The following is a 19,336-nucleotide window of genomic DNA, read 5'->3' as shown; positions in this document are numbered from 1 at the left end:
GGAGGAGTGAAGAGAAAGAAATCAACAAGAAATAGACTGGTAACGGTATTTTTTATTATGTTATCTTTTGCTACCTCTCGTGGTTATCAAAAACAAAACATATCAGGCCAGAGCCCTCTATTAAAACCTGTGTAGATAAGGTGTACATTGCTGTTCATAAGTTTTGGTAAAAAAGTACACCTTGGACCAATCAATCTGCACAAAATTTCATATGTGTCAAGAAGAACCCTTTGCCAATAGCATAACAAAGTTTAAAAACATTCCAATACCGATTGCCTGAGAAAAAATGATTTCCGTACACCATATCAATCAAATCGTCACTGGCGCATTGATATGGGCCTGACAAAATACAAGGTCTAAACTGACCAGTGAGACCACATTTTCTTAAATATATTATCAAAATGTATATTTCTGTGATGGCCTGACTCTGTAGATTAATAATCAACCTTAGATTGAGAATTAATTCCACTTTGGTCCATCCCAGCCATGTATTTACCACAACTTGATATTCTGATAACCCCTTCCCTAACCCTAACACTAACACTAACCCTAACCCTAACCCAAAATATAGTTCACTACTCATTTTCAAGCAACTGTTTCTACCTCTAATAAATGTTATTCTTTATCATATAGGCCTACCTATAAGCTTCTTATTTGCCAATAGTTAACGTAGCACAGTAACCCCCGTGGGGAAGCCCGCAGACATGGGGTGAAGGACATTACTTATCAGCGTACATGTGGAAAATGAGTTTTTAATTCCTTGACGACACCATTGGCAAGCAATCAGGAAGGCCTATCTCCACATAAGCAATTTTGGAGAGCATTTCACGCCCACGCCCACGCGGTTTTGGTATTTTACGTTGCGGTGCGACATTAACAAAACCAATGCTATCTTGGCTATTAGCGTTCAACGCACAAAAGAAAAACCAGCTACAAGAGCCGTGTCTAACTTTGAAATGTCCATGAGTCTTATTCTCTTAAGCTTTTGCACTCTCAATAAGTTTGTCTCCGCATGCCATGCGTATCTTCTCCGACGTTGCCGGGGCATTCAGCCTGAAGATACCGGTCAATCCGTTTTCTCTCCTTCTGGCCAGAATAGCCTCTTTTATCGCCAAGAACACGGAGTTAGACAGTATCAAGGCTGGCTCACCAATACCCTGGAACAAAATCAATGACCAGAATGAAACGCTGGTGCAGAAAGGTGTATCCACTATGATAACCGAGTAGGCAGTACTGCTGGGAGATGTTTTCATACAGGATCGCATGTCTCAATTCTGACCTCAACATGAGCCACACCAGCCTGTCATGCCACGCATCATACAGAATACCTTTGTCATTATAAGAACAGACACGCTATGAAATACTGGTATGTGGAGAAAGGCTGTTAGCTGCCTCAAGGGGTATCATCCTTTGCAACTGATCTGTTGAAGTGTTTTGACTTTTCATACCCAAACGATTTGTTTGCACCGCCTTGTCAAATAATCGAGACAGAAGTGAACGGTGCTCACCTTTGCTGAGTAGACAGCCTTTGGAAATTCATTTTTGACTCCTTTAAGGATTGTGGCATTGAATTCTCTCGGGATAGTGTTGATCGTGGGGATCTTGTAAGTGTGAGGGTTCTTTGTGAGAAGTTTGCCTTCCGGGCTGTGCACATTCTCCTCCATGGTGTGGAATCCACAGCCCTGGAAGAAAGGACCATCTTACATTGATGGACAATGTCCAGGCTTTTGGTGATCAGGTATCAAAGTGCAACACTATAGCCCAATTATCTTGAAATGTGAAGGCAAACCTCTGATCTGTTCGTGCTCATTCGGAAACTAAAGACAGGCAAAGCAGCGTTTTGTGTTTGTTGAATCTTGACGATGATGAAGTGCAATTCCTTAAGAATTGCATCAGCACGTAGTTAAGCGGTCGCCATCAATCTCATCAGTGTTCCCGCAAACGTATGGGGAAAATGATTGTCTTACCATGACGAAGGCCCCCTCTATCTGGCCGATGTCGATGGCTGGGTTGATGCTTCGACCAACGTCCATCACAATGTCAGTCCTTAGAAGCTGAAAGAAAGGACAAGATGACGCAAGGGCATGGCTCATTTGGCAGCCAACATGTAGCTTGCGATCGTTTGATGTTATGCTTTGGTGCAGCTGACATGTAGGTTGGTGAATTACTGGACAGGGTGTTTACATGCCAATCAACCAGATTGTGGAAACAACTACCACACTCAGGTCACTACTAACGTCAGTAAAACCTGTCAGTGCTCGTATGTGAAGTGACCTCGCTTTACCTTGTGGTCTCCTGTCAAACAGTCCACCTCAACCTGAGAGCAAGCCGCACCATACGTGAAGTACGCGCTGACCTTTCCCTTGCTCGTTTCCCAATCAAAGCCCTTGCCTCCGTCGCACCTGCAATGAATATGACCAGGGACTGATTGTGGTTCTCAAATGTAGGAAACCTATTCCAGATTCTCGTAGGTATTGGCAGATGTGAGCAAAGTGGAACACCAGTTTAGAATAGGACATCAAAGCCTAAAACATGAAATAGCGACCTTCCTGGAGTAGTCTTGCTATTCTTGTGATGGCAGACAATCCAGCAAAGCATCAAAATCAAACGTACTGAAACAGATATTTTTCGTAATATCAAAGCCAGCAGAACACCAGAGAGGTAAACATGGACAAAGAGTAAAAGAGAAACATAAAAGCCAGTTTGAAGAGAACATACTTACTTCCAGAATCCAGTTGCTGAGAGATTGACCTGGTCTTCATAAGCTCTCACCACCCAATCCTTCCAGCCTCCGGCATCAGGTTGTTTGTCCTTGTATGGCTGCAGCCTTGTCATCAGCTTCTCACAGGCGTTCTAGAAGAACAGCAAGTGGGAATATTTATTGGTCTCGAGATACAAAATGGGAACAGGAGTTGCTCCTTGCAAGCAGGAAGACTCGGAATCTAGTATAAGTGGCTACCGTACGATGGTGGTTACTGTTGAATGATTGCATGAGCGCAATCAGTAGTGATCTAAACTGGTTGGGCTGTGGGACTCCAAATCAAGAGGAACGCCTCTCATCTCCCTTTTGGGGAAACTTCCTTGTCACTGCTTGATCGCTAAATATCCTAAGCTTTAAGAGCTCTACACCAAGATACGCTAAAGGACCTCGATGAAGACCTACAGGCCTACAACAGAAAGGGTAAACCTTACTCCTAACACAATCACAAGGTAATTTCACAACCCTTTCTTTTGAAAAAAACCCTATATTTTCCATTATATCATTACCTTGACTGCCCCACCAAAAAGGTCAGTCGACTGACTGCCTATTGTAGGAGTAGCGTTTGGGACGATATCGGTGGATGTTTCTTTGATATGGATAAGATCAGTTGAGATGTTGAGCACCCTGCTGGCCACCTGGATCAGTTTTGTGTGTATGCCTTGTCCCATTTCGACTCCTCCGTGTGATATCAACACGCTGCCGTCAATGTTGACATTCACTAGGGCTGCTCCCTTCAAAGCAAGCACAAATTGATCATGAAGTTTGCCCAACTATCACAAATATGCAACAAATGTGTTACGTCTGTGCAAATAAGGTCACACTAAATCAGTTACCAGAAGTATCATCAGCCATCAGCATCGCTATTCATTTCAAATGCTTGTTTTTCTTGACAAGAAAAGCATGACGAATATTGGTCGATTCTGATTGGTGTAAGTGTAAATAGCTTACCCCAGTACCAAGGTCGTTGATTGGATCATAGTAGGCCTACAAAGACTGTTGATTGGCCCAGAGGAATTAGATTCTGATAGGTTATGTTGAATTGTGTACCTGCGAATCCCTAGGTCGCCCACAAACCAAACTGAATTTAACAGTTGTGGCAGCAATTCCTCGTTTCACCCATTTATTCTGCCTGTAATAGAGAATTTGGACAGTTCTTAAATTCGAACAAGAAATATTACTCCAAAGACTGAAGTTTCAGTCTACTTACTGTTGTAAAAGAAGATCGAAATAGATGACACACAGACCCGGTATTCAAGCTCATTCTCTGTCTCATTGGCTTCCAGTTTGTGACGTCACTGTATTGTTCTAGTCTTTTATACAGTTGGAGCAGTGACTTTACCTGTTGAATGCCTCAAACTCCTCTCGTGTCCTTCTGTAGTCGGATTGTTCGAGACACCCCTGCCAACACTTCCCGATGGTACAATTGTTCAGTACCGTACCGCTAAAGGTCATATCACCTTCAGCGAACAGGTTCACGCTTCGAATCTGGAAAAAGGCAGACAACAGTATTTTTTCATTTTTTCAAAACAACTTATCAAACATTACTCCTCAACACCTTTCATTATTGAAAACATGTTTCCTAAGCACTCTTCTCTACACTTAGCAGCAGCTTAATGTAGATGTTATTTGGATCGTACTAAGAGTCACTCGGATGCACTTGGTTGTACCCTCCTTCGCATGCATATACGACCTTCTACGGGCCGCCAAACACACACAGGACCGGTGTACATACGAGAATAAGAGTGACATCAAAATAATCGGTCAAGCACTGTCAAGGTAAAACAGTGCACCTACCTGCTCCTGTGATAGATCCAGTGTCTGGGCTATGTCATGGATGATATTCTCCATGAAAGTGCTTGCCTGAGGGATACCATACCCCCGGAAGCTAGAAGTGCACTGCGTGTTGGTATACCAGACATGTCCTCTTGCACACAAGTTTGGAATTCTATAACATACCTCAAGGTTGAGGAGGGCCACTGCGAGTACCTGTTGATTTAAAAAGATTTGGTTGATATCTTTTATAGGGAGTATGCAAAGTGCAAGATCATTGTATAACTTTCCAATGATTGCATTGACTGCCTCTCCACTTTCATACATGTATGATCCGTGGAGTTTCTGGTATCAATACCGGCCACACCCTAGACAACCGATATCTCATCGCATTTGTTACAGTTTCTGGATAGGGCTGTTTTGATCAGGTCACTTACCCCTTTCGATTCATCCTCGCAATACCCAGCGTTTAGATGGATATCAGCTTCCACTCCAATCAACTTCCCTTCTTTACTGAAGCCAACCTAAAGAAATGAAAAAAACTTGTCGAAGTGAATTGGTTGCCTCAATTTATCTAGTCTTGCATAAAAAGTCAGTTTGTGTTCAGAAAGCGACATCAGCGAAGTTTGTTCTTGCTTGCTTACCTTATACTTAAATAGAGCTGGGTGTCTTTTGCCAGTGTTAATCATGTCCTCTTCTCTCGTCAGCACACACCTCGCAGGCCGTTGTAATCTGTGAAAGAATGATAAAGTTGTACGTCAACTCATGAAATATTCCCGCAAAGACAAGTTGGTCGATAACAGCAACGGCTAAATACGCAGGCAAAGTCTACGGTCGAGATTCAAAGAGCACAGTACCAGTGGGCCTACGGGTAATTTCTAATGGAGAGGGACACATTTTAAAGGTTGGTTAATCATGAGAGGGTGTCTACCGGTGTCTACCGCACACGTACAGTGTCCAACTTGTATTTGAACTTTATATTTTTAGTAGTTTGCTGCAACCAAATTCTTCACCTCATCACAAAGTACGAGAGTCAAAATGTAAAGGAATCGAAAAGTTTCAATGCCAATCAAACTATCATGGGTATCGATTTTAAACTGTCTATCAATGACTCACTTGTTTGCCGCCACTACGCATGCCCCCCACATACACGTGGGTCGTTGTTCCTTTCCACCAAATCCACCACCTATGATTTAAGAAACTAAAGTCAATCTCCCTGTAACTTTGCACAAGTATTTTACACTCAGCGCGAAATATGATGCAAGGATGCATGTCGTTTGGGATTGTTCTCGAATACACACACCAGCAAGGCCAGTATTGGTAAGGAAGTAAGCATTTTCAACGAAGTCGTTCCAACCCTGCGCTGTATGTATCAGGGTCATGGGTAACAATCCAACGTGATGAGAGACGACCAGAAGCCTGACTTTAGTTGACTCCTTACGAACCTGGGGATTTTGTGGTTCCATTGGAACACTATCCGAGCCTGGACTGGACAACGACCTGACTCTTCTGTCGATGAATGCCGTATGGAGCCGATCAGGCTCCTGAGAGCAGTAATTGACTTAGATTGAAGTGAGATGGGCCCAAAACAAAGAAGAGGGGCCTGGATGGAATCTGACAGACTTCTGTTATCTTACTCGAAGACTTGAGAAAAGCAAGTGAAATTGTGACCGCTCACCAATTCGTTTCACTCTGATGTTGATTCGGTTTCTGTGAACACCAAGGATCGTTGACATATGTCCCTGTAAACAAAATAAACTAGGAGGAACATGTGTAGACGGGCAGACGAGCCCATCGAAGGGAATACAACCCTGGATACTATTGAGTCGAAGACCAACGAAGTGACAAGGGGACGCGAATGTACACACTCAACGAAGGTTGTAGTCCAAAGTGGGACGTGAGTGGTCACTTTGAAAGCCTATATCTCATAAACTATGATATATGTAAGGCCGAAGAGAAAATCAGTCTATAACCTCAACTGGTATCAGCTTTTCATTGGTGAGAATTACTATTTCCGTTCCTTGTCACCGAACCCATGATTCAACAATATTTTTAATTCAACGAAAAAGCATTCGGAGTCGTAGTATGCCAAGACAACCGTTATACCTAATTCCTTCATAATACTTACGCAGACAAAGGATGCACTCTGCGAGCCTCCAATCAAGTCCATCTCCTGGTGTTCGCCGCTTGGAACAGCTATTCCTGCATTCGTCTCCATGTAGAAATGCTCTTGGGCACCAGTCTCGAATTCACCTTCCAAAACATGATCAGCCGATTTGAATCCTGCTTCCAAATCTCCAACATTTATTTGTAAATCAGGCTTCTTGTTAGGGTTTTCAGCCATTGCCTCTTCGATGCTGATAATGGGCTTCAGCTCCTCATAGTTCACCTTCACCAGTTTTGCTGCTTTCTTTGCGGTCAACGAATCTTCGGCAACAATGGCACCAATCATAACCCCCTCGCTTGTCACCTTGAATACAAATGTTGAGTTTCTTGGCGAGTATTTTCCGGTTGTTGTTTCTGGCCGAGCGTGAGGCTGGCCTGACATGCGGAGAGACCCCATCGGCCTACCAAGTGAAAAGCCCTGAAGCTCAATGATGAACATACCTGCCTATTCTGGGGAGACAACAAAGTGTACTGAAGACGCTCTACTCTACTTCATAACCTCGGCAGGGCTGAAAACATTACCGAAATGCCACCAACTAGACAGCGAATGCGAAGGAAGAAAAAGAAGGAAAGGGAGAAAGGAGTTTTGTTTTCAATGTACACACCCAACAGCCGTTTTTTTAGCATTAGTCCTATAGAGGTAATGGTAGAGAAAATATGTCCTACCATACTAAAAGGATCATCGAATTCCCCCGAGCTCTGATAACATGAAAGATGCCTTACCTTCTCCGAGGCGAACAACTCTTCATCCGCATTGAACTTGTTCTTTCCCGGGACATCATGATGGTCGAGGTAACAGACGACACCAGGGAGGTCAAGGGCAGCAGACAGATCGACGCCAAGAATCTTGGCGTGAGCTTTCTTGCTGAGAACTGGCACAACGTGCACCTCATCTAAAAGGAATCGCCACATCATTTTGCAGGCAAACATGATTAAGCATTTGTCTCATTCTGCTCTGCTCTTACTTCACTGCCGAGTGGAAAAAGCAGTTCCGTCTGTTACGCAGATATCTGCCATCCTTTACGAACGATTTTGCGATTATGATTTCAAACCTGAAAATTGCCTGGCACCAGACTTTAGTCCGGCAGCAAATTGTGCACGGTGCTTTGTCTGGCACTACAAGTGTTAACTACCGTCAGCCATCACATGTCAGACAAACTCTGACACTCTGGAGATGAACTATCATTTTCCGTCCATCTCGGACACATCACTACTTGTGGTTTTAAGCTTAGTTCAGAACACGTCTAGAACATCAATATTGACCTCATTGTGCTAATATCGTCAAACTAACCCTCATATTTTGGGATATCATCAGCGAATCGTGCATTCCCGGCGGCGCATTCGAAGGCAGACTGGTGAACCAATGGTCTTCCTACAGCATCAGCAATGGATTGTCCTTCAGGAACTTCTTCAAACACTTGTGTAGCACGGACTGGACCATTGGCTAACTCAGTTAGAACTATCGAAGTAGTTTTCCCCTTTTTCTCAGATGAATCCTCCTAAAATAAGCAGCAAGCAAACCTGATTCGATGTATGACTATCTTCCCTTCTCCGCGTTAGACTCACATGAAGACCGATTCCGCTAGCCTATAGTGGTTGAGGACACTGATCGAAGGTGGTTCGAGGCCCGCGGGTAGCTCAACGTATTGTAGCCAGTTGGTCATCTATAATCTACAAACTAAACATGCGAATAGCAATCTTTGGAGAACTGAATATGCGAGAAGTAACAATACCTTTGTTGATTGCATCTCATCATTGACGCTGTGGAAGAACTTGAATAGGAAGCCAGCCGCAAGTGTCTTTTTGAAGGGGGACATCCTCTCACCATTGGAAGGAGGAATATCATTAAGCTCAGTCAACAGTTCCGCTTGCAATTCAGAGAGAAGAGTTTCGTCCCACAGCCTGCAATGGAGGATAAGGCCATGGATACAGTATTGAAGCCGCAGACTCAAATGACAAGACCGTGGCCGAGTCTTTATGGCTAATTGTGGCCACACACCGCTGTTTTAAAACAAGGTTCGTCACAGACATTGGGGCTAAGTTAAAGCCTTCAGTTGATGTTTCATCTGGTGAAGCAACATTGCCGCGAATTTAGGGCTAACGTCAAAGCATTCAGTCAAGACACTGGCCCAGAAACCCAATGAAGCTGATGATATTCAGCTTTGAAAGCAGTCAAAACACTGGACTGTTGGTTCAAAAATTACATGGAAAGCCTTTGGATATCCTAGTCGACCAGTCAATTCTTCGCGTACCTTCCTATTGCCTTAACGCCGGTCTTCTTGGCCATGTAGAGTGGGATTCCAAGATTGCTGAAGGCAAGAGTAAGTTGCTTGATTCGAGTTGTGCCTGGATCGAAGTGTACGCCCATCCCACAGCTCAGGACGGCCCAGTCGAACTCCCCTCGTTTACTGTGCTTGTAGGTCCGGTAGTACTGATCCTGAAGCGACAAATATCATGTTTACCAGCTAATTCTCCACGTTCTAACCAAAACCCTAACAGAAACATCAAACAGTTAATGTGTAAGCTTGCTCTTAACAAGGCCATTGGCACAAACCGAGATGTAATACCATGATATTGATAAATGCCAATGTCGAAATCGTCCACGAGCAACGATTGTCTCAATGAACCAAGAGGAGGAAGACTGCTCTTGAGAATACGAAATACAACCCACCTGATTGGACAGAGGGATGCTTATTTTGTCAATTATTCTCCCCGGTTGCAAAGCTGGCGAATCCTTGGCATAGAAGTCCATATCGAGAAGAAAATCTGGTGGAGAAAAGAATGTCTGCATGTTTGAGCCAAGACGGAGTTACCAAGTTCGCCTCCCACCCATTACTAAACGTTGACACACTTGCATCTCTTACTGACCATGTTGACAGAGTGTGTCATCATGAAATGTTAGTGCTAAATGTAGGGTACAAAAAGGTTCCTTGACACCTCTGCAGAAAGGACACGAGACTTTGCTGTGACATGCACGCAAGCTTACAATCCCCGTCAAGCACCGAACTGCAGAAACCTACACACCAACCTTAGATAGACTGGAGCTTGGAGCTCCATCCATAAACCAAGACAAGTTCATTTCCTGCGGCGACGCCCCCATGGAGAGGACTGACGTGAAAGATGCTTACGCCTGCTGATCTCATTTTACTGCCCGTATCGCTGAGGTAGCAAGCAGTTTCATCATATTTTTAAAGACAAGCGTCAAAGCTTACAATACCTTCTGTAAACGTCGAGACCTTACACCCGACCGCTGCCAGCCATGTGGTCAGGTCATGGGACGAATTCCTGCTTCCAATGTTCCCACCGATAGTCTGTAATAAGAAAGGATGGTTTATGTTAAGTGTGGCTCAATAGATGGAGCTAACTTGGCTGACCTATGCATGATTAGTTTGTTTGTTTCTTATGATCAGAAGAGTAGCAACACTGGATGATACAGATCCTCTTCCTAACATATCGGACCCGCACTGAACCAGCCATGCAACCACCTATCTCGGTGGATATCGTCTTTCACCCAGGAGGAGCATTCGCATCATAGCCCTGGGCTGTAGCCTTTTGTCTTAACCTTTCTAAAGTCCAGGTGCTCTGGGCTTTCTTAATGCTCATGGATCCCTCTGCTGATGGCATATGCGATGTCGATGGCTGTATACTCCAGACCATCAATGAGCCATCTTGTTGTAACGAATATCTGAGTGACCAGGAACTACTCACCCCGATGTTCCGTATCTGAGTGGCTGCAATTTTGTCTACCTTTTCAAAAATTGCTTTCATGCACCGGTTCTTGTATCCTGGAACTGGAACATGAAACAATTGTGATCACTACTACTATTATTCCTTAATGTGTAAGTGCTCACAAGCAGCATATTCAAAGACTTCCTTTTGACCAATCAGACGACCTCCATCATTTTTCTTTGTCGCAGGCTGACAGGTCGAGGGCTACTGATTGGCCAACATCACTTCTGTTTGAGGAATGTAGTGAATTCAGATGTTCACAGGTGATACTCTAAAATGAAGCCAACTCATTGAACCGAAGCTCACAAAGTTGCGTCAAAAGTGTCCATTTTAACTATGACGACATTAAGTCATCAGCCTGACAGCCAATTACATGTATATCAAAGAAGATATCCATTTCTAACTGATTCTTTGTAAAGAAGACATGAAGTAACAGCCAAGAACACTGTCCTACCACCCTCAAAGAAGTCCACTAAGTTCTTCAATTCTGTCCCAAATTCGCTGATAGTTAACATGGAACCAAAGGCTGCGTGATTGTTCTCATGAATCATAGTCTTCTCAGGCGTAACGCGTCTCAGTTCTTCCATGTTCGCCAAATTAAGAACGACCAGTGAAGATCCTTTCTGGAGGTCTTGGGCTGGAAAGAATGGATAACACGGCCATTAAAGGCTTCATTTAGCAGTTACGTCCATTACATCTCATTTTCAGGTATAATTTGCATCCTCTATCAGGCAAGTGCCAAATACAGTGGAACCCCGTTCGACGACCACCCCGGTAAACGCGACCACCCCGCTATGACGACCAAGTTTTGTCACTGCAGCTAAACTTCAGTTGATCTTACAGAAGTAAAAATAGAATATTCGCATTCGTGTAGGATGGGGAGCCCAGATGATTGAAATCAAACGGTGAACTAACCAATGGCTGTACAACCTCCCACGACCTTCGCCTGCGGGTGCTCCTGCAGAATGGCCGAGGCTTCTTCGATGTCTGTTGTTTGGTAGTAAGTCACGTTTGGGCCTTTGAACTTCAGTGACTGCCTCCTGTAGTCTTTCAACTAAAAATCGTAAATACAAAATGAAAAAGGTACAGGAAAAACTCTGCTGAACGAACGTGTTCTTGGTACTGATATCACATCGGTAGCCAAGATGGGGTTCCACAGGACACATAGCCTTACATAGTCATATAAACATCTGGCATGTCTAGAGCAATGCGAGAGATCTTACGTTATATTGGACGAATTGTCCATCTGGGAACGTTGAAGATCATTATGCTGGAAGATCTTGACTGAACTCTAACCTGTTTGATAGTTGCTTCATCGTATGTGATTCTAGCAGCCTTTATTCTTCCGCATTTGGTTGTTAAGCTTGGTTGCATAAGGCAAGCAATTGTAAGATGTTCTATCATCCAATCTATCTCGGCCAAGTGTGGTTCACATGGTCAGGGAGGGGGTTATGTTGGGAATGGTCCAACCACTCTACAACCCACCAATCTATCTCGGCCAAGTGTGGTTCACATGGTCAAGGAGGGGGTTATGTTGGGAATGGTCCAACCACTCTACAACCCACCAATCTATCTCGGCCAAGTGTGGTTCACATGGTCAGGGAGGGGGTTATGTTGGGAATGGTCCAACCACTCTACAACCCACTAATCTATCTCGGCCAAGTGTGGTTCACATGGTAAGGGAGGGGGTTATGTTGGACGTGATCCACTGCTTCTACTGCAACATATCACTAACCTCTAGTTCGCTTGGAAAGATGTGGTCCTGTGTTTCATCAAGAGGGGAGAATGTACTTTGGTCAAACGTTGGTGAGAAGACGATATTCCCCTCGTGTTCCGCTGCCCCCGGCATGTTCATGCAGCAGTCTGCACCTTTGCTGCAAGATTCCTGGAAAAGGAATAGCAATGACATCAAAATCTACCAAAGACTGTTAAAAAGTTGCCAACATCTACTTGCTGGTAGGCCTACATTCGAAATGCTGGAGACCATTATAAGTCAGACTTGGTAATGCCGAAACCTTGAGCAGCATACCAAAGTGCGGATCAATTGCTGAATTCCATTTGGGGGCGGGGTTGTTGCTACTTTCGACGAACGGCTCACTGTTGTATGAAATGTTTTGCTTCCAGTTAGATCTTATCCCTGACGAGGCACTCCTTGGAAAGACACCTTCGGCGATCTATGACTACTAATCAGTATCGAAAGACAGCCGCAGCTTAACTTAAAATTCCCGTGATTGTATGTGGCAAGTTGGGAACTGACCTTGGCAAATGTAGCATTTGCTGACAGAATTGACCGATAGCCTGTACATCTACAAAGGTTTCCCTGTAATGCCGTCTGTATCTCTTCCAGGTCTGGCTTGGGGTTGTTCCTCAGTAGAGCATACATCGAGATCACCATGCCTGGGCTGCAGAAGCCACATTGGACTCCATGGGCCTTGGCAAGCCGTTCCTGTGGTTGAAGTATGGACAATGGTGTTGTTAGAAATAACATATCTTCTTGCTAAATCTGAGCCAAGCAGAATTGGTTTCATTGCTGTCCAATAAGGGGCACCTATTCCTGCTTCACTAACATAAACAAGCACTCCCAAGATGTTGTCGGCAATAGAGTTTAACATCTTTGAAGCATGTTTACCATTTCGGGTTGAATTAGTACTTTGGTTGATGTTGAAGTGCAGGGCATTTCAATTCGATTAGGTCGCGGATAAAGCAAAGGTATTGCTTCAAACTCTTTGATGATGATGATTTTAGAATAATACAGCCATCTGTTTTTTCTTTGTTACCAACAATGAAAGCGAAATGGTCTTCTGAGATGGATGGAGGGCTACCTGAATCGGGTGCAGATTGGTTCTGGTGTTACCAATACCCTCCACAGTTGTCACAGCCTTCCCGTGCAGGGTGCAGAGGGGGACGAGGCATGCCATCACTGCATAGTGCCTGAAGGATGATATGTGTCACGTTGAGTTAGTTTTCTTGCTTCTAGCAACGAACGTCTCGATGGAGCCTGGGTTCTGTTTACATCTCTGTTCAGTCGTAGAGGGCATATAAAGACATCAGAGTGCCGGTAACTTGGTTGTTATAAAACTAGCATCGCTACAGTTTCGTCATGTAGTGCTGATATGCGTACATCACAATTCTTTCAGTACGGTAAACCAGACTGCGTAAAGATTATGTATGATAAGAGGAAATGTCCAATAAATTGCCTCCTCAGTATAGTCTAACTTGACCAAACACCTGCGCGTGATACGAGTTCCATCAATAATGCAGCGAGCCTCCAAGTCTTACCTTATTCCATTCGGGTAAGCGGCCTTCCGAGCCGGATGCTGCTCCGATATCATGACAGTACATGCTCCACACCCTCCCTGACCACAACCAACCTTGGTGCCGACCAGTCGAACTTAAAAGGCGTTAAGAACTTTATCCAGTGGATATAAGGTCGCGTATTGTACCAAGCATTTAAATGATGATGTATAGCTACTAAAATAGCCAGGATGCTGACAATTAGTAAATTAGTCTGAATAGATTTGACAATCAGAAATGTATTCCGCCAATGAGACCCAAGCAACCTTTGGACATGTTTTTATGAAACTTAAAGGATACGCCTGTTCCGCAGGTACCACAGCAATGTCTGTTCGGGGTCAACATTTCTTTCCACGATCTGAAATGATAGCAATGTCGGCAATGAGTATGCCCGCGAAGGTGGCGCTGTATGTAACGAGTCAGACAAAGCTTGTGAGGTCTTCAGGTCCACGACGGGTTTTACGCAAATGTATCGATGGGCATTATGGTTTATTAAGATATTATAACAGTTGATGTAATAAATCGAATTCTTTAGGTCTGTCTGTTGACCTGTATAGACGCAAGAGCTACATCGTCTATGTACTACGAAATGTAGGTCTGTCTGTAGGCCTGTAGAGAAGCCAGAGCTATGTCCGTAGGCCTGTCTGTAGGCCTGTAGGGAAGCCAGAGCTACGTCCGTAGGCCTGTCTGTAGGCCTGTAGAGAAGCCAGAGCTACGTCCGTAGGTCTGTCTGTTGGCCTGTAGAGAAGCCAGAGCTACGTCCGTAGGTCTGTCTGTTGGCCTGTAGAGAAGCCAGAGCTACGTCCGTAGGCCTGTCTGTAGGCCTGTAGAGAAGCCAGAGCTACGTCCGTAGGTCTGTCTGTTGGCCTGTAGAGAAGCCAGAGCTACGTCCGTAGGTCTGTCTGTTGGCCTGTAGAGAAGCCAGAGCTACGTCCGTAGGTCTGTCTGTAGGCATGTAGAGAAGCCAGAGCTACGTCCGTAGGTCTGTCTGTTGGCCTGTAGAGAAGCCAGAGCTACGTCCGTAGGCCTGTCTGTAGGCCTGTAGAGAAGCCAGAGCTACGTCCGTAGGCCTGTCTGTAGGCCTGTAGAGAAGTCAGAGCTACGTCCGTAGGTCTGTCTCTTGGCCTGTAGAGAAGCCAGAGCTACATCCGTAGGTCTGTCTGTAGGCCTGTAGAGAAGCCAGAGCTACGTCCGTAGGCCTGTCTGTAGGCCTGTAGAGAAGCCAGAGCTACGTCCGTAGGCCTGTCTGTAGGCCTGTAGAGAAGCCAGAGCTACGTCCGTAGGCCTGTCTGTAGGCCTGTAGAGAAGCCAGAGCTACGTCCGTAGGTCTGTCTGTTGGCCTGTAGAGAAGCCAGAGCTACGTCCGTAGGCCTGTCTGTAGGCCTGTAGGGAAGCCAGAGCTACGTCCGTAGGCCTGTCTGTAGGCCTGTAGAGAAGTCAGAGCTACGTCCGTAGGCCTGTCTGTAGGCCTGTAGAGAAGCCAGAGCTACGTCCGTAGGTCTGTCTGTTGGCCTGTAGAGAAGCCAGAGCTACGTCCGTAGGCCTGTCTGTTGGCCTGTAGAGAAGCCAGAGCTACGTCCGTAGGTCTGTCTGTTGGCCTGTAGAGAAGCCAGAGCTACGTCCGTAGGTCTGTCTGTTGGCCTGTAGAGAAGCCAGAGCTACGTCCGTAGGTCTGTCTGTAGGCATGTAGAGAAGCCAGAGCTACGTCCGTAGGTCTGTCTGTTGGCCTGTAGAGAAGCCAGAGCTACGTCCGTAGGCCTGTCTGTAGGCCTGTAGAGAAGCCAGAGCTACGTCCGTAGGCCTGTCTGTAGGCCTGTAGAGAAGTCAGAGCTACGTCCGTAGGCCTGTCTGTAGGCCTGTAGAGAAGTCAGAGCTACGTCCGTAGGCCTGTCTGTAGGCCTGTAGAGAAGCCAGAGCTACGTCCGTAGGTCTGTCTGTTGGCCTGTAGAGAAGCCAGAGCTACGTCCGTAGGTCTGTCTGTAGGCCTGTAGAGAAGCCAGAGCTACGTCCGTAGGTCTGTCTGTAGGCCTGTAGAGAAGCCAGAGCTACGTCCGTAGGCCTGTCTGTAGGCCTGTAGAGAAGCCAGAGCTACGTCCGTAGGCCTGTCTGTAGGCCTGTAGAGAAGCCAGAGCTACGTCCGTAGGTCTGTCTGTTGGCCTGTAGAGAAGCCAGAGCTACGTCCGTAGGCCTGTCTGTAGGCCTGTAGGGAAGCCAGAGCTACGTCCGTAGGCCTGTCTGTAGGCCTGTAGAGAAGTCAGAGCTACGTCCGTAGGCCTGTCTGTAGGCCTGTAGAGAAGCCAGAGCTACGTCCGTAGGTCTGTCTGTTGGCCTGTAGAGAAGCCAGAGCTACGTCCGTAGGTCTGTCTGTTGGCCTGTAGAGAAGCCAGAGCTACGTCCGTAGGTCTGTCTGTAGGCATGTAGAGAAGCCAGAGCTACGTCCGTAGGTCTGTCTGTAGGCCTGTAGAGAAGCCAGAGCTACGTCCGTAGGCCTGTCTGTAGGCCTGTAGAGAAGCCAGAGCTACGTCCGTAGGTCTGTCTGTTGGCCTGTAGAGAAGCCAGAGCTACGTCCGTAGGTCTGTCTGTTGGCCTGTAGAGAAGCCAGAGCTACGTCCGTAGGTCTGTCTGTAGGCATGTAGAGAAGCCAGAGCTACGTCCGTAGGTCTGTCTGTAGGCCTGTAGAGAAGCCAGAGCTACGTCCGTAGGCCTGTCTGTAGGCCTGTAGAGAAGCCAGAGCTACGTCCGTAGGCCTGTCTGTAGGCCTGTAGAGAAGCCAGAGCTACGTCCGTAGGCCTGTCTGTAGGCCTGAAGAGAAGCCAGAGCTACGTCCGTAGGTCTGTCTGTTGGCCTGTAGAGAAGCCAGAGCTACGTCCGTAGGTCTGTCTGTAGGCCTGTAGAGAAGCCAGAGCTACGTCCGTAGGTCTGTCTGTTGGCCTGTATAGACGCAAAAGCTACATCGTCCATGTACTACGAAATGTAGGTCTGTATGTAAGCCTGTAGAGAAGCCAGAGCTACGTCCTTGTACATGTAGTTCCGACTGTCGGTCTGCCTGTAGGCTTGTAGTACAGAAGCAAGAGCAACATCGTCGTTACATATACTACGGACTGTAGGACTGTAGGACTGTCTGTAGGCTTGCATGTAGTTATACGTACTTCGGGCTGTCGGTCTGCCTGAAAACTGCCAGAATTCTCTATCAAACCAATCCCCTCCTGGCTAAACATCGGCCCTCGCCCACTTAACATCATTCTCACACGTATGCGAAACAACTGCAGCGGACTAACATCTGACCTATACCTAAACCACGTTTCTGAAAACCCCACTTGCCTCATGTGCCCTATGCATGTTCCGGAAACCTCTTCACACTTTCTTCTCGACTGTCCTAATGCAAGTGTCCCACTTGCGAATTTTGAGTACGAAAACCAACGCAACTCCCTAATCGCCAATACCCTTCAAATAACACACTTCCATAATGCAACTCTAAACTCAAACATCCTTCTCAACTGGCATCCATCTTTCTCCAACCTCGAAAATGCTGTCCTTATCAAATCAACCCTAAAATTCATATCATCCACAAATCGTTTTCCAATCTAACTCAAAGAAAAATATCTGACCCCCCCCCCCCCTCTTCTCCGTTTCCGCCAACCCCAAACTCGTATGATGATTCCTAACTCTTGCACCCCCGTCCCCCTGAACTTTCCAAACTATCTATCCTTTTTTTCTCATTTTTACGAAATATACTACATTTCAACTTCACATGTTTTTCAATTATATATTTTGTATATCTCTTCAAATTATCTTCAAAAAACTTATGTCACTATTCGTATCTTTATAAACTTATGTAACTATTTGTATATATTTATATTTTGCAGTAGTTTAAGCCTTCGGCTTTTAACTGTAAAATACATGTACAATATAAACCGAATAAACTCTTTGTAAAAAGAGGCCTGTACAAGCAAGCTACATCGTTGTACCTCACTAGGAGTATATAGGTATATCTGTAGACCTATATAGAAGTCAGAGCCACTGGTTAGGCCTAGCCACAGGTAAACTACCTCGTTACAGATAGGTTGCAACGGCTTTTCTTTTCACTCACCTTTTTCCTGTTCACATAGAAGACAAGCAAAGAACCCAGATCAGAACCCAGCATTTCCATGTTGCCTTTCCGCGATGCTACCACAGCACTGTGAACATCTCTCGTGCGCATGCAGACAGGTGCAAATATCGGTGTATTATGGCATGATATATGTTGCAATATTCAAAAGAAATATTTTTCATGCAATATTGATTTTTGTTCCTTCATCGTTTCATTTTTGATGCAATGTTACACTTTTTTATGCAATGTTAATGGGTCAAAAAGTAGGTTTTTAGTTTTTGGGTCGGAAGATCTACCTAGAGCGATTTTATTTGAGGGCACACGGATAATCATATCTGTGAAGGAAGAACATCTTGGTATAATTCTCGGTCTTCATGTTGATCGGAGAAGAGTAGAGCTTTTGATAAATGACCTATATAAAAGAAAGAACATGATAATGGCACAATTCAAATTTGCTCATGCTTAGGTGAGGTACGCACTTTTAAAAAGTTTTTGTATGTCTATGTATGGTTACCAGCTTTTATGAATCTAGGTAATAAAGGTACAGGAAAAAGGTACAGGAAAAAAAGGTACGGAAATAAAGGTACAGGAAATAAAGGTACCGGAAAAAAGGTACCGGAAAAATAGGTACACAAAATGGCATAAATAGGTAAAAAAGTACACAATTTAAAAAAAAAATATCATTTGAATTCTCCCTTAATTTTTCTATTCATAACTTTAACTTTATTTGTTGCGTAGGCATTGCATAGGCCTTAGAAATAGGTATATCAAATTTCCGGTATACCGTTATGGTTTTCAATAGTGAAAACACGGCTATCAATACAAGAGCATGATGATTGTAAAGATTCTCGGACAATTCCCTCTGCAAAAGGGTTAACCGATAAATGTACCAATGTTCAAGTTAAATTGCAATTAATCAATTAACATTCATCATAGAGCTGGACCCAATTAACAATGTGCCTGGCCAATTAGGTTTTAACAGACAAATTATTAGATTTATGACCAAACACGCTTTTTAGGGAAATTGGCGAAAATCTTAATGTAAAATGCCAGGTAGGATGCCAGGTGCGCCCCCACCCCCTTTACCAAGATCCTGGATCCACCCCTATTCAACGAATACGACTCGAGTATTTTAAAATTTAAAAGAACATGAATGTACATGTAGTTATTACCAAAAAAAACGTCAGCTCCCCTGTTGGGCAACTTCTTCGATGAATTTTCCTCAAATTCATGTTGGCCAATCAGAGAGCAGTGACGTCATATTCGAATTTATATGCGCATATTTAACAATGGCCGACTTCCCGCTCTCGATTCAATTTCTGTTACTAAACTCGGGTTTTGGTCAATAATCCATGAAGAAGCATGTACATGTACATGACTGTATGGATTTACAAAAAAAGTCATAAACGTAATTTAACTGATAAGCATGTTAAATGCATTAGTGTGCATTTCTAAAAGCGTTTCACTGTAACTCCAGTGTTGCTGACCGTGTTGCCACGAATGATAACGATAATGCATTTTGGATA

The 19,336-nt window shown here is 44.8% G+C and overlaps 1 protein-coding gene across 1 annotated transcript; it reads right to left on the bottom strand.

Moving 5' to 3' along the window:
- Positions 1 to 34: 34 nt before the first annotated feature.
- LOC135484579 (xanthine dehydrogenase/oxidase-like) lies at positions 35 to 17,935 on the bottom strand. Its single transcript, XM_064766203.1, has 29 exons — positions 17,811 to 17,935; positions 14,021 to 14,078; positions 13,706 to 13,817; positions 13,249 to 13,357; positions 12,684 to 12,872; positions 12,162 to 12,311; positions 11,342 to 11,480; positions 10,881 to 11,063; positions 10,406 to 10,488; positions 9,915 to 10,008; positions 9,369 to 9,463; positions 8,950 to 9,134; positions 8,431 to 8,599; positions 7,989 to 8,196; positions 7,421 to 7,590; positions 6,660 to 7,001; positions 6,210 to 6,273; positions 5,648 to 5,717; positions 5,176 to 5,263; positions 4,969 to 5,055; positions 4,556 to 4,747; positions 4,101 to 4,246; positions 3,809 to 3,890; positions 3,268 to 3,492; positions 2,723 to 2,853; positions 2,285 to 2,402; positions 1,968 to 2,054; positions 1,509 to 1,682; positions 35 to 1,157 (listed from the first exon to the last, which is right to left on the bottom strand). The coding sequence occupies exons 1-29, from the start codon at positions 17,919 to 17,921 to the stop codon at positions 978 to 980; spliced, it is 4,041 nt and encodes a 1,346-aa protein (XP_064622273.1). The 5' UTR covers positions 17,922 to 17,935; the 3' UTR covers positions 35 to 977.
- Positions 17,936 to 19,336: the final 1,401 nt, after the last annotated feature.

Source organism: Lineus longissimus, chromosome 3 (assembly GCF_910592395.1).
Source record: "Lineus longissimus chromosome 3, tnLinLong1.2, whole genome shotgun sequence".
NCBI lineage: Eukaryota > Metazoa > Nemertea > Pilidiophora > Heteronemertea > Lineidae > Lineus > Lineus longissimus.
Note: the sequence above shows the minus strand (reverse complement) of the source record. Positions and strands in the feature narration are given on the sequence as shown.

What these genes read in the sequence shown, in the direction of transcription:
- LOC135484579 (XM_064766203.1), bottom strand. Translation starts at nt 17,921, where the DNA reads ATGCGCACGAGAGATGTTCACAGTGCTGTGGTAGCATCGCGGAAAGGC. An exon ending in CCAATCTGCACCCGATTCAG is followed by an intron (nt 12,873 to 13,248) that starts GTAGCCCTCCAT and finishes CTTCAACCACAG; the next exon opens with GAACGGCTTGCCAAGGCCCA. An exon ending in TCAGCAACTGGATTCTGGAA is followed by an intron (nt 2,403 to 2,722) that starts GTAAGTATGTTC and finishes TATTCATTGCAG; the next exon opens with GTGCGACGGAGGCAAGGGCT.